Source organism: Pelodiscus sinensis, chromosome 2, assembly GCF_052426305.1.
Source record: "Pelodiscus sinensis isolate ZL-2025 chromosome 2, ASM5242630v1, whole genome shotgun sequence".
NCBI classification, from domain to species: domain Eukaryota; kingdom Metazoa; phylum Chordata; order Testudines; family Trionychidae; genus Pelodiscus; species Pelodiscus sinensis.
The window spans coordinates 146,714,334-146,729,407 of NC_143053.1; the positions used below are offsets into that span (position 1 = coordinate 146,714,334).

The following is a 15,074-nucleotide window of genomic DNA, read 5'->3' on the forward strand; positions in this document are numbered from 1 at the left end:
TTTTTCTCCACCATACCGACTGGGATTTGGAAATTGCTCCTGACCCACGAACCAGGCTCAGGTGCAGTAACAATTTACACAGCGTCCAGTTAATCAGAAACAATCCCAAGGGGGCTCTGTGCTCCCCTCCTCAGCCTGCCCCAGGACAACCTGGCAGAAGCAGCAAAGCAGCCCGCGGGGGAGCTGCCAGCGTGGGGCTGGCCCGGGGGATCTGGCACAGAGCCCAGAGCTCACAGGTCACCCCGCACCACGGGCTGCTAGAGGGCCCCTCTCCCCCGGCCCGCAGGGGTAGTTGCTGCTCCCCCTAAGGCTTGTGGCCTCAGTGAGGGCGGGTGCTGCTGTTGGGGGCCGAGGGGCGATGCTGCCGCCGCCCCTCACCGTGGCCTCGCTGGGGGGACGGAGCTGCCGCCCGCCCATCGCTCTGGTGGGGCTGCGGCGGTCCCTCGCCCGGCGTGGGGCAGGAGCGGTGGCTGCGGGCGGGCGGGCGAGGCGGCGCCGCGCCCAGCAGAGCTCCCGGGGCAAGCCCCAGCTCCGGCGGAGGAGGGAGCCCCCTCGCCTCCCCTGTGGGTGCCGGGAGGGGGGGCTGCCATCACGTGTGCGTCCTCCCCGCCTCCCTCCGCAGCGGCAGCAGCCGCCTCAGCCCGCTCCCTTTGTTGTAGCCGGAGCGGTGGCAGCAGCGCGGGTGGGCGCCGCGCACAAAGGAGGCAGGAGCCGGCCGGGGCGCACGGGGGCGGCGCGGGGCGGGGATGCTGAGGCGCGGCTCCGGCCCGGCGGAGAAGGGACGGTCCCCGCAGGGCAGCGCCGCCGCCGGCACCGACTGATGCTCCGGGCCTGCCGCTCGCCGCCGCTCCCAGCCCGCCGCCTCCGCGCCCCCGCCATGGTGCCGGGGAGCCCGGCCGCCGCCCGGCTGCTGCTGCTGCCGCGGGTGGGGCCCCCCCTGGCGTGGCGCTGCGCCTCGCTGCTCCTGGCGCTCGCCCTGGCTGCCCTGCCCGCCGGCCGGGCGTCCAACCTGCTGCCCGGCGGCGAGTGCCAGGGCGGCGGCGGCAAGGGGAAAGGCAGCAACTGCTCAGGTAATGCCCCGCGGCGCGGGCCACGTGCGGGCTGGGGGGTGCGCACCGGGGCGGGCCAGTGCCCGGCGTGTTTACACGGCGGCGTGGAGCCGGAGGTGGGAGCGGGGCTGCCAGTCAGTCCCTCGCTCCTGCCCCTACTACGTGCTGCTGAAAACAAAGAGCCCGGGCTCCGGTTCCAAGGTGCGATTTGCTGATAAAGGGGAAAAGGCGATTGGCAAGGGGGAGAGATTTTTCTCCTCCCCCGGACAAAAGAGGCTTCCTTGGCGAAGGAAGGGGAGTTCGCTGCCGTGTGTGGACCCCTGGATTTCTTTCTGCTGGCTGTGGGTGTCGGCAGGTGCACGCCAATCGCGCTGGATCATTAAACCGCACCCGATCCCGGTCTTAACCCCGAATCTTTTTTTCCGCCTCCAGCGTCCGGTGTGAGAAACTGGGAAAGGGGCAAATCCCAAAGGCGCCCACGTGAGTGCAAGCTGTTAAAACAGCCTCGCTCAATCTCCTTACAGCCGCCTCGCCTCTGTGTTTATAAATACAGACCGAACACCGAGCCTCTGACCCCTTCAGCTGGTTGCTACGTAGATTCATTGTTGTTCCGATGATAGTTGTGGGCTCTCCCCTCTCTCCACAGAAAACATTTCCAGGTGGTTCGTTATTAGAACCGTGGTAGCGGAATACTTTCTGACATCTGCCTATGACACGTATCTATGGGCATTATCATGTTTGTGTTTAACATAAATCCTTTATCAATTGACATGGATTTATGGACTCCGATTTTCGGTATTCTTTATGGACACTGAACAATGGAACATTTTTTTAAGTAGAAGAAAGCAGCAATATCAACGTTATAATTGGTTATGGATACTTTAAAACGTTTGTCTTCCTCAGTATTTTGATAAAATGATTTTAGGTTTTGCTTATTACAATCTGCGATGTGTAGCGAAATTTAAAATGAATCATTACTCTAGAATTATCACTAGTAGAAATGTTGCAAAGTGGTTGCCCAAGGGGCTGAATTTTTCCTGCGAGGGGCAGAGTGCCCTCTATTCCCACTGGTTTTGATGAGAATTGAAGGCAGTTTGTACTTTGGAGGTGGGTATCTGTACTTTTTGCACAGGGTCCTGTCCTTGTGCAATACAACAGCTTTGAAATAATGAGTGAATAAATATTCAGTAACACTTTTCCTTTTAGCATATGACATTTACATTTTATACTGTTGGCTAATGCTGCTAGTGTGTTGACAATCAAATCTGCAAGCTAGCAAACCACATCAAAATAATTTTGCAATATAATAAATCTCTATGCTGCTTGTTTGTTCTTAATTTTAGCCAGTCTTGACATGTGGTCTCGTACCAAAGTACTGCTTTTCTATTTCTGTTTGACTTTTTATTCTATTCGCATGAATGTGATGGTTATTTTTAAAGAAAGGTTAACAGGTTACAGTGTCACCGGCAGTACCCAGCAGAGACATGTGGGTCATTATACCACAGCATATGGATAAATCAATGAGATTCACTATGAATGCTCGGTAATATATTTGAGGAAGTTGCTAAGGCAATATGGGAAATGTATATTATTATTCCATAGAAACAATCATCCAAGTAGCATTTTTTAAACCAGAAACTGACAGAAAACTGTGTGCTGTGGCAGAGCTATTCAGAATGATTCATTTCTAGTTAAAACAGGCAGAGGCATATGTAATACTATAAAAGTATACATGGTTTCCATCAGATTTTAGCATCACTTTAAAATATGAAAGAATTGTTTTTGCTTAAAAAAACTCTGCTAATTCAGTTTTGCTGTGTTAACCATACTGTGAGAGAGTATGGAAGTTTAAAGCCGTGGTATCTCAATTTTCAACATTAGTTTTTATAAAAACTAGTATTAACAAAAACTCACTGGGACAAATTTTCCTCTTATGTAAATCTGCTTAACTCTCCTAACTTTTAGCGGATAAGATTCTCCTTGCATAAAATGAGTTTACTGTATATTTACACAGAGTGGTCCAGATTACAACTACATTCATAGTGGAGGTTCATTGTATTTACTATCTGGTGCCACTTTGTTAACCAAAACCTAAGGTAAAACATTTATTTAAATGTATAGGACTTTTTAGTTTGCTTTTTGTGTCTGTCAGTATTTGGAAAACCCAGAACAGATTGCTCTTGTATTGGATCATTATGTCTTTCAGCCTAATGCTGACATTGGACTTATCCGCTTTCTTAAACTTTTTGACAAGATTCTGGGTTTGTCTACACTTGCACCCTCTTTCGATAGAGGGATGCAAATGAAGACATTCGAAATCGCAAATGAAGCTGGGATTTAAATATCCCATGCTTCATTTGCATAATCACGTTATGGTGCTAATTCTAAATAGCGCTATTTCGAAATACAAAACGTGGTATAGATGTGGTTATTTCGGGAGACCACCCTTCTTCCGAAATAACTGGTAAACCTCATTTTATGAGGAATAAGGGTTATTTTGGAAGAAGGGTGTTCTCCTGAAATAACCACATCTACACCGCGTTTTCTATTTCGAAATAGTGTCATTTCGAAATAGCACCTTAATGCGATCATGCAAATGAAGCATGGGATATTTAAATCCTGGCTTAATTTGCAATTTCAAATGTCTTCATTTGCATCCCTCTATTGAAAGAGGGTGCAAGTGTAGACATACCCTCTGCTATTGCCACATCTTATCATCAGCAGATAAAGCATCTTCCTGTGGAATCTTTGCTGGTCCCTCTGTACATTTGGAATTAACGATTGTGAGGGGCTGAACTCCCCTTCGTTTTCCTCTCACTCTCTTGAGTATTCTGCTCAAGGAATTGTCCATACTATGTAAACACCATGCAAAAGCTCATTAAAAGAATGCATGGTTGCAAAGTAAAGCACATACAAGTTAGGAAACTTCAAAATTAAGTGAAACCTTTATTTCCTCTTACTTCTAAATCCTTAATTATTCTTTTCTTTCTTTATATGCATTTCAGCAGTACAACAGTGGTTCTCATCCAGGGGTATGCAGAAGTCGTCTGGGGTACATCAACTCATTTAGATATTTGCCTAGTTTTATAGCAAGCTACATAAAAGACCTCTAACAAAGTCAGTGCAAACTAAAATTTCATACACACAAAATGAAAGTAAGCAATTTTTCAGCAATAGCGTGCTTTTACACTTTTGCATTTTTACATCTAATTTGGAAGCAACTAGTTTTGGAGAGAGGTGAAACTTGGGGTACGGAAGATGAATCAGGCTCCTGAGAGGGGTGCAGCAGTTGGGAAAGTTTGAGAGCCACTGAATTACAGTGGAGCCTTCAGTTATGTGGTAACATAATCACATCATCACAGGAAGGATGTGTAGTTCAGTGATTTGAATAGGAGACCAGGAGCAATTTTTGTTTTGTTTTTAAATGATGACTTGTGTTTTCAGAGCGTTCAGTCCTCTGAGAATCTCAGTGCTTTGTTAAGATAGATATGCAAAAGGAGCCTTAGGGTATGTCTACACTTGCCCCCTAGTTCAGACTAGGGAGGCAAATGAAGCATACCGAAGTTGCTAATGAAGCACGGGATTTAAATATCCCACGCTTGATTAGCATATTCGTGGCTGGTCGCCATTTAAAAATGCCGGTCGTCCGAATTAACTCACCGCATGTAGACGCGGTAGTCCGATCCAAAACCCTTCCCTCGAATTAACTGTTACTCCTCGTGCAATGAGGAGTAACAGTTAATTCGAGGGAAGGGTTTTGGATCAGACTAGTGCGTCTACACGCGGCGAGTTAATTTGGGCTACTGGCTTTTTAAAATGGTGACTGGCCACGAATATGCTAATCAAGCGTGGGATATTTAAATCCCGTGCTTCATTAGCACCTTCGGTATGCTTCATTTGCCTCCCTAGTTTGCACTAGGGGGCAAGTGTAGACATACCCGTTGAGAGTCAGTGTGGGTAAGAGAATGGTATTTGGGACTGCTACTTGGTCAGAAGAAATGGGTCTGCCTCCCGAAAGCTCATTACCTAATAAACCATCTTGTTAGTCTTTAAAATGCTACATGACTGCTTTTTTAAAATTTTGTTCATGATTCTGCCCACACTGACCTTGTGCAACATCTTTGGTCCCCTATCTGTAAAATGGGGAAAATTATACTTGCCTCTTTCATCAGTGTGTTATACAGTGTGAGATCTTATCGGTAATAATGGTTGGAAAATACAGAGAATTCATTAAACCCAGTCAGTGAAAGAAATATGGCTAAAATTGAGAGCATATTGGCTCCCATCTTATTGCTGCTTCCTCTAGGTCAAAGGCTGTTTTGATGTCAAAATCAGCATCAGTATTATGATCAAAATGTTTCAAGAGGCTCACTGGCATGTAGGAGTATCTGTAGCAGGGCAAGAGTTCACATATGGAAGTAGAATGATTAACTGTTACACAGACTCAACCACGCATGTGCAAATGGTGATTTTCTGTGATTTTTGACTGTCAAATCTCTAGTAATTTTTCAAATGGACAGTGAGAGAGACCTCTCTCTGCCTGCCCTGCCAACATTAAAACTTCTTAACCTAAATCCCAGGGGCAGTAGTGCTACTTTAAAAAAAAAGTTGTACAACTTTTGACATAATGGCCTTTTACCAATCAACTACATTCTTGGGAACAACTTCTTTAAATAAAAAACCTAAGTCAGGCCTGGATGAGTTCAGCCCATAGGTTACATTGTGACAAAATTATTAGTAATTGAAAGCAGAAAAATGTAATGCAAAGTGTTAGACAAGCTTAACAATAGATATTGCTACATGTAGTGCCTACAATAGCTAGCTCCTATCAAGGCGGCACTTGGGAATTTAATCAGTAGTGACATGTTCCTGCCAGTAAGTAGTTCACTTTGCTGCTCCTTCACAGTAATATTTACTGGGCTTATGTATATGTGATATTATTCTGGCTTTATGTAACTATGCATACTAATTTCTAATTAGACCAGATATCTTCTCTGAGGTTCAGAGAGCACATACTCTGCCCAGAATTTTGACTTTCTGATATATACAAGAAGGTGGTATTATAACTTCAGGTTGCTGACTGAATGAAATAGGAAAAATTAAGGACAATTTCCCTTTTACAGGATTCCCTTTCTGTTAAATGTAGGAGAATGTGAATATTTACATAATTCTAACTTCACTCGATTAAAGGGTGCCTAGAAGTATAACATAGCTAGGAACCAGGGCTGGTGGTATAGGTGGTAGTTCAATCAAGTACTGATGAAAAGTTTTTGGAAAGTGATACGGAACCTGTGAGAAGACTCACCGCAGATGACTTGGTCAGAGCAGCAGGAACTGAAAATTACTTTAGTTGTCGAATATTGGATACATGAAGGCAGGAAGGCCAACACAATTGCAAGGTGGGGAGTGGTTCTGCACTCCTGGAAGGGGCAGGACCTCAGGTATGAAGGATGGGGAGCTACCTGCCCTTCCCCCGTGCTGCTGCCTCCTACAGAGGCAGCAGCGTTGGGGCATGGTAGGTGCCAGCTGGTGCTTGCGGATAGCTGGCTTTTAATGTCAGCTCCCCGTGTGTACTGGTTCCTATCTGGCCTTCCACGCACTGCTGCCTTTTCTCCAGAAACAAGGAGAGGAGAGGCGGGAATGGATGCACGCGGGGTGTTGGATAATTTTTTGTTGTTGATATAAGGATAAATTATGCCTGTAATCTGTTAGCTCTCTGAATTGACAGAACGGTGGATAAAGGGAAGAGTGAATATGGTATATATTGGACTTTTGAACGCTTGTTACAAGTCCCATAGATAATGATATTGATGATTATTCAAGCAGATTATTGGTTTCCCTCATTATTCAGTCAGCATTGCAAGTGGTGCTACTGACATTGCCACTCCTATGATGAAATCTTGGAGCAGTTCCACAGGTCAGAGCAGCAGAACCCATGATACCAATGAGTGCAAAACAGTTTCTGATCCATCTCCTGTCCTCAGCTTCTCGTACATCTTCTGAGCTGACATTTTCTAGGCATGCCTCTGTTTTTAGGGAAAGTTTGCACAATCTAGGGGTATGTCTACACAACAACATTATTTCAAAATTGCTAGTGTTAATTCTAAGTAAGTTAGTCGGTGTCTACACAGCAGACAGTTATTTCAAAAACTGTCAAGCTGGAGGACTTCTTACGCCATCTCCTGTAACCCTCATTGTATGAGGAGTATGGGAGTCGGAGGAAGAGTGCAAGTGCTGTGTAGATGCTCCCAATTTCAAAATAACCTGCGCAATTGACACAGCTCAATTTGTGTAGCTTATTTCGAGTTAAGCCCTGCTGAATAGATGCACTCGAACTGTTTTTGAGTACAAGGAAAGTAGAGAGAGAATTATTTTCCCCATTATAAGGCTTCTTATGAGTGTGTTGAGGCCCTTTGGTCAGTCCCTGCAGATCTTGTGAGGTGAGAAAGGGTTACAGAGGGCATTTTGCCACTTTTCAGGTGTGAGTATCCCTTTATGGAAAAGTTCTGTAGAATTCACTAAGGCTTTGTGTAAATTACTCTAAATACATTCATTAAATGATGTAAATAGTATTATATAAGGTAAGAAAATGATGCTACTATTAAAAATAATCAACATAATCCTGTATACTGAATATTTCTACTATAAAAATATGCACATTGGTTTAAAAATTCTAATAGGGAATAAATTATAAACATGTAACTTCTATTAACTCTATAGAATTTTTTGTAAGGGCTGCTCTGATGCCCTGAAGCCCTGTGCAATGATAATCTTTTTGAGAGAGAGCCTCTGTCTTGGGAAACTCATTCAAGTAGATGAGACAGGTTATTTTGATGGTGGTAAGTAAAAACAGTTTTGAACATGCCATTTATATATGCAGATTGTTTTGCAAATCAGTAGTTTTTGAGTTCGTAGCTAATGCAGCTCTTTTTATGAAAATACTAGAAGATTTACCCAGCATGGCTTGGATTATTAACTCTTTTTGTTTTAAATAAAAGGAAAATGTATATGATTTATTGTATTTTTCAAAAATACAGTATTATTTTTATGAAGGTAATTTTTATTTCAGATTTCTTAAAAGGATTATTAAAATTTGCCTGTTTAATTTCTTTTAGCAATTTTTTTAAAATGTCAGTTCCATCAAAGGTATTTTTTTCTTCATCCCTATGACTTCTTATCATTCACAATGTTTTAACAAAAAAAGAGCAATAGTCAATTTGGTTTCTAATAACATTTTCCTCTAGTTTTCAAACCTTAAGCATTGATTTAGCTGTGCCAAAACAGAGTACTACTTTTCATTTTACCTCTTTTTCTGTAAAGTTTATTGAGAAGCAATTAGGGATGTGAACAGGTTAACCAGTACCCAGGAGTAGTCTCCTATCCATGGCCCACCATGAACATAAGGTCCCCACATGGAGCTGCTAGCTCCCAGCCTGTGGGCTGGGAGTGGCAGCCCTACCATAGGTTGGAGCAGCTGCTGCCTGTGGTGGGGAGGCTGCTCCAGCTCAGCTTTGCCCTCTCTTTAATTGGCTAACTGGTTAAACATAGTGTTTAACACTTCATTTAACTGGTTAGCCAGTTACACGGAATTTTACATCCCAAGATGCAATTCTATTCCAGGTTCATCCTGTATTTCTGACTCCTCTTGGTTCAGTCTTTCAACATTTGCTCAGTTATGTCAATGGTGAGGACTGTACTTGATGTAGTGATTGTCTTTTTTCTGTTTGGTTTTATGAGAAGCGGCCATCCCAGGCACATCCCTTGTTCCTGGCACAACCAAATGCTTACCTTGCTTTAAGTTGTGATAAGAGGAAGCTGTATACCAAATTTGGTGGTCCTAGCTTTTTACCATTTAGGAGTTCTTGATCAAACAGACAGATAAGCTCTCTCAAATATATAGTAGATTTTCTTCCTTTGCCACCTTTTTTCTTTGAGAAAAATATATGAAACTCCACAAAATAGGCTAAGAGATGTTTTCTGCTTAAGTGGGGAGTAGCATTCAGTGACATCCTTTGAGCAGTTGGACTAGTAACAGGAAGTTCTTGCTGACAGAACTATATCTTAGAACCTCCTGGCTAGAGAATGTTAGGACCAGCATTAGTACTTCAGCTTGGAGAAAGGTTTGCCCGTGCATTGTGATGGTGGTTTTTATTTCCTTTAAGATACCAAATTATGGGGATTTGATAGCACCTGTCTGTTCTGTAAAGTTTCTGTGAAGATATCACGTTATTATGTGATGCTGCAAGGAGTCGGTGATCTACTAATGTTTGCATCATTTATTTTAAAATAATTTAAATATGTTTTTTATTGCTTGTGTTAAGTGCTAAGTAAAAAGAAAAAGTAATGGTCTTCTATTAGTAACCTCTATAACCTTTTAGGACAACCAGTGGTGTAGCTAGGGAGGAGCGGGAGGGGAGAGGAGGAGAGAGTTGTCCCCAGGTCCCACTCTAGAGGGGTGCCAATTTAGTCCCCCTCCACTCCCCCTGTCATCCCTTGGCTAGCCTGCTTCTACTTGGCACACTGCCATTGGCTGGAGCCTCCTCCCACCCTCAGCCTTACCCTCCTCCATCTCTGCTGGCGGGTTAGTGCGTGCAGGGGCCTAGCCCCAAACGGGAGAGGGCGGGGGAAGGCGCAGTACAAGCTCAGCCATGTGCCAGGTTTGGGACCCCGCTGTGTGGCCGGGGGAGGGACGCACAAATTTTGCCTTTAGCCCCGAGCACATAACACCCTCGCTACGCCTCTGAGGACAACAGTTCTATATTCATAAAGTTGCTAGTTTGATGCAATAGGAAACTGGTTTCCACACAGTATGTTTATGCTGCAGTGTAAAGCTAGGTTAGTGGTACTCATGTCAACTGATCCATGTTAGGGAACCCAGGGCTTGTGTGCCTACATTGTTTTTTAACCCTACCTAAAGACTTTTCTAACCCTGGTGACTCTGGTGACTGCACTGCAGCAGGCAGACTGAAGCAAAACTAACTATATTCCAGAGTCTCTAAGGTCAACACAAAATGTGGCTACACTAGCCCTAGAACCATGATGCACTGTGGGAAAATTAGACTGCCTGCCCTGCATGTGACAGGAAGCTTGAGCAACTGGAAACAGAGCCAGAAGCTAGAGGTGAGCCATTTCCCCCTGAATGGATCTGTGATATTGGGGGGTTTCTGGATCAGCACCCTCGGCCAGAAAGTACAGTTACTGCTGCAGGAGCTGGTTGCACTTGGATAGCAAAAGTCAGGGAGGCTTTGTGTTCTCGCATTATGTACTTGCATGGCCCAAAGAAAGAGGAGGAATATTATCTGTGTAAATGTGCTTGTGGGGGAAAATGGCTCATTAATTTTTTCAAGGGGGGATTGCTTGGGAGTGGTGTGGGCTTGGTTGCCATGCAATTTAAGTGTGAGTGGCATACTGAATAATGGATGTGAATGTGGGGGGAGGCAGAATAGGTTTATAGGTAGAATATATTGAAATGGGAATTGCTATATCCAGCTAAACAGGAATAGCATTTGCTTAATGTTTAATTGCCCCTGAACATGCTTTTAGCTGTATTATCTCAAATCACAATTGTTTTATGTGATGCAATGATGGCAATAAACTTTCTCGAAAACATAACACACTCTATGTGCAAACATGTCTTAAAATAGCACAACACTCATGGCATTGGGCAGGGTAGCTGCCATTTCAAACCCCACAAACAAAGGGCAGGAAATAGAGAATACCTGACACAATCCCCTTCCTACTGCATGCCCATTATCTCTCGTTCTCCTTTTTCTTCTTTCTGTGCTTCCTCCTCATTTGGGGGTAAGGAAGAGGTGTTGAGGTTACCAGTGGAGAGGGTTTAAAGAAGGAAAGGTGCATGGGGTATTGCTGCTCTGCCCAGCTGCTCGTGAGTTCTGAATGCATGTGCCAGGTGTCCAAGCTACTGCTGGAATGAGGGTGATCGTGCTGTAGTGTGGGGATGCTACAGGAGATTGTGCTCTGGCAGCTATTATAGATAGGTGATGCTGAAACAGTTCTCTCTCTTGACCTCTGTCATCCTCCTTTAACCACAATTCCTTTTCCAGGAAATGCTTTGCAAGTGCTGGCTCCTTTGAAACTAAGGATGTTAAATATCAAGAAATTTACTCATAGAGTACTAGTCAATAAGCATTTCTGCATTCCTCCTTTGAAATGCAGAGAAATTTATTTGAGCCCCAGCCGGCACCTCTTTCATTACAAATTAAGCGCTGTGTAAGGTAATGTTTCAGTCCTCATACCGTCTCTGGATACTGCCTTGTTAATTGCAGTTACAGAAGTGCAGAGGCCATAGTAAGTTTAACCTTTTTTCTGTTCATAATAATTTCCTAACTAATTGCCATATGGAGGGGGGTAAGGGGAATATAATTCCCCTGCTGCAAAAGGCTTTTTCTGTCATTTCTGGCCTTTCACCTATTTTTGTGGTGCCCCCTTGGCAGATGTTTCTCCAAGTTGCTGGTGCGGGAAACCTTCAGTATATGCAGATGAAGTATGCAAACAGCACAGTTGTGAATGGAGTAGAGTAATCAGCTATATGGGTACCTACAAAGGGCACCTTTTCCTTCAGTGTGACTATCTGGACTAAGGATGTTAAGGACTAGTCGGATAGACCAGTCAACTAGTTGATTCCTTCCCCCATTGCTGCCTCTATCAGATAGAGGCAGCAAAGGGGGCAGAAAGAGGGGGTACTTCAAAGCAGCAGTGCTGAATGGAGCCTGTACCCGGGCCCTGGGCAACGCTGCCGCTTTGAAATGCCGAGGCTGCATTGCAAAGGGGCAGTGCCGCACAGCACTGGGGAAATGCTGCGTGGAACCCAGGGTCAGCTGGGGAATCCCCAGCTTATCCTGGGTTCTGTGGAAATGCCATGCGGAGCCTGGAGTCAGCTGGGAAGTCTCCCACTGGCCTCAGGCTCTAAGCAGGTGCTTCCTCTTTGAAATGCACAAGAATCCCCTCTTGGGAACTCTAGTACATTTCAAAGCTGGCATGCCTTGTTCAGCCTGGAATCAGCGGGACTTCCCACTGACCCTGGGCTGCATGTGGAGTTCCACATTCCTCCTTTGAAATGTACAAGAGCCTCAGGAGAGACTCTTGTACATGTCAAAGGAGGAGTGTGGAAGTGCCTATCAACTAGTCGAGTAGTTGATGGAAATTCCATTGACTATTCGACGAGTAAATTACTCGCTATTTAACATCCTTAATCTGGACTCCCTGCTTCAGGAAAAATTTGCAGCTATCAGCAGCCAGGATTGGATCAGAATCCACAAGAGATTAACATGATGCTGCATTAGCTCATACATGTCTTATTCTCTTAATGCTGCATGCAAACCTTCTGCAATTGACAGCTTTCCTCCACATAGACCATAGTGTGGTCCTGGGGTAAAAAAACCCTGACACCCACTTGTACTTTGGATAAATGAATTTATGACTGACAGACTGCATGGGCTACCTCTCACTGAAATAGACTAGATTTGGCAATAGAATACAGGCTGCCAAACAAACACACTCAGTTTACTATTTATAGGAGAGCCACATATAGACACAGGAGGAGTTATTAAAAAGTGGCAAATTTCTTATTATTGAAAGTAAAGCATGACGCTAGCAAACATTTGTGACTGAACTGTTAATGACTTTTACAGATGTCGTTGAAATTTTAAGTTGCCTTTTGAACTCAGTATGTTGCAAGGGAGGGGAAACGCCAAAGGGCTATGATACAATCAGCAGTTAGCGGCCACACACTGGTAGCCAGGTCTTGCCACTTTTGCACGACTTCTTAGAGCAGAAATCCCACCCATTACTATAATAGAACATTGTAAACACACTTACCAGGTTCTGGGGCAGCTTCTTTCTCCACTGAGTTTGCTGCAGGCTCAATAGCAACCTGTTCTTTGAGGGAGGAAAGTGTTTGTGGACAAATTGCTCTTCTGAGATGAGACTGCAAATTTGCTCTTCATCCTGATTCACATCCTGTTCTGGAACTGGTTTAATGAAAAAAGTCACTTCACGCTCCTCACCGGGAGTGGGAGCAGCAGCAGCGTGTGTGGGAGGGGAGGGGAGGCAGCTCCATGGGAGCTGGTACTCATGAGGATCCATCTTAAGTAAGCTGCCCACGCGCACCAGCTTCTTCCTGCCTTCATTCCCCTCCATGCTGCTGCCTCTGGTAGAGAGGCAGCAGGGGGGAGGCTTGCATGTAACCATGAAGGTTAACTGATGCTCATCAGTTAATCATGTTAATGGTTACATGTTCACATCCCTAGTGGACACTGTTGAAAATTTGGGCGTAACAGCATGTTTAGAATTAAGCTAATTATCATAAGTCCTGATAATTGGAGGAGATGCACATATTGAGAGAAGACGGGATAGTTGTGCTTCTCCGATTATTACTTCTAGGACACAAATTACCAACAGTGAATCCTTAGAAAGAATAAGACTGAGAGAGAGGACTCCATGTATAATGGTGAGCCGATGCACTGGAAGAGAAGCATAGTGTCTTCAGATAGAGGGCTTGGTCCTTCTGCAGATTCTCTGTCCCAGAGGATTTTGAAAACTCTGAAAGACAAACTTTTATGGAGTTTCCACTTCCTTACTGAACATTTTCCACACAGGTACCTTTTGGGAGCTATAGTTTAAGGGAGTAAAATCAAAATAGCAGATTACCATTATGGAAGACTTTTTCCTGTTGTTTGCATGTGGAATACCACTCTTCTTTTGAAAATAGCTTCATTAATTGTGTTAATTCTGTGTTGAAAGTGCAGTTCTGTCTTGGTTACATTCGACCATTTAAAAACGATTTCTGAGCTTAAATGATGACACTTTTTAACCTCAGAAATTAATTGTTATAGTAGTTACAGAATAGAAAGGATCAAAACTTCTGGGTAGAAAACTAGCTTCAAAGCAGGACACAAAGTGCAGCTGTATACATTTTTTATCAAAGTAAGAAGAAGTTCTGAATGTAGTACCTCAAGGTTCAGTGTTAGACCTCCGTTCAGAATACAGAAAGTTGATCTACATGAAAACCTTGAAAACACAACCTCCAAAGTTTGCAAGGGATATTGATAATGTAGACTGAGCAAATAAAGAGAAGCACTGAAACCAGATGCAGAGTTTGTGTTTTAGATTATTTATCTAGCAGATGGCAAATGCAGTTCAATGTTAAAAAAATCAGTCTGGGAGCAAAGAATCAATCCTCTAGTGCACTGATCAAGAAAGGGATTTGGGTGTTACCATGGAAAAATTAATGAAGCTGGCAGTCCATTGCACAGTGGCATTAAAAACAAAACAAGATACTATGTTATAACAGAAGAGTGCTCAAACACAAAAGAGGTGATATTGTCGCAATATTAGCTACTTCATAAACCCCATCAGGAACTGTGCATTATATACAAAAAATGAGAGTTAATTTAACACAAAGATAAATAGTTGAGCATCCAGGAGATTTTATGTTATGTTATGAAGATTTTATGTTAAAAGCTGAAACTTAACTCTGTTCTCCTGTTTTTTTGCCTTAATGTATGGTCTTTGTATCATCATAAATGGCCAGTTAATAAAATATATTATACAATCTGAAATTTCCTATACAACATAGTTACGGTACAGTAAATGCAAGATTCTTTTTGTTTTGGCATGGTTTTTAAGGCACTGGTCCTTCAAGGAGTACAGTATGGGCTCAGAGGTTTGCTTCTGTAGAACTCTTTGCATGATTGGGGGCCCGGATTTGAAGATGTGCAATGCAAGTCAATTTTGAACAAAATCAGCTCAGCAGTTTTAAAGTCATGAATATTTCAAATGAAGCATTTTCATGGTGCTTTGAATTGAACACTTTTGAAAATGTAGGCCTGAATTGATCTTGCTGAGTTACTTAGCAAGTCAGTAAGGGTTAGAATCTAGGAGATCTTGGTATCCAGAGTAGGGATGTTAAAGACTAGTCGACTATCTGATAAGCATTTGCTTATCGGATAGTCTTTTGACTAGTCGACCAGTTGATATCCTCCTCCCCCCCACATTGCTGCCTCT

The 15,074-nt window shown here is 43.7% G+C and overlaps 1 protein-coding gene across 1 annotated transcript in view; it reads left to right on the top strand.

Moving 5' to 3' along the window:
• Window positions 1–470: 470 nt before the first annotated feature.
• Window positions 471–15,074, top strand: part of TMEFF1 (transmembrane protein with EGF like and two follistatin like domains 1) — a 213,825-nt gene continuing 199,221 nt past the window's right edge. The window contains exon 1 of the mRNA XM_075921539.2: window positions 471–1,070. Coding sequence (XP_075777654.1) covers window positions 821–1,070 — 250 coding nt within the window. The 5' untranslated portion in view covers window positions 471–820. The remainder of the gene's footprint in view (window positions 1,071–15,074) is intronic.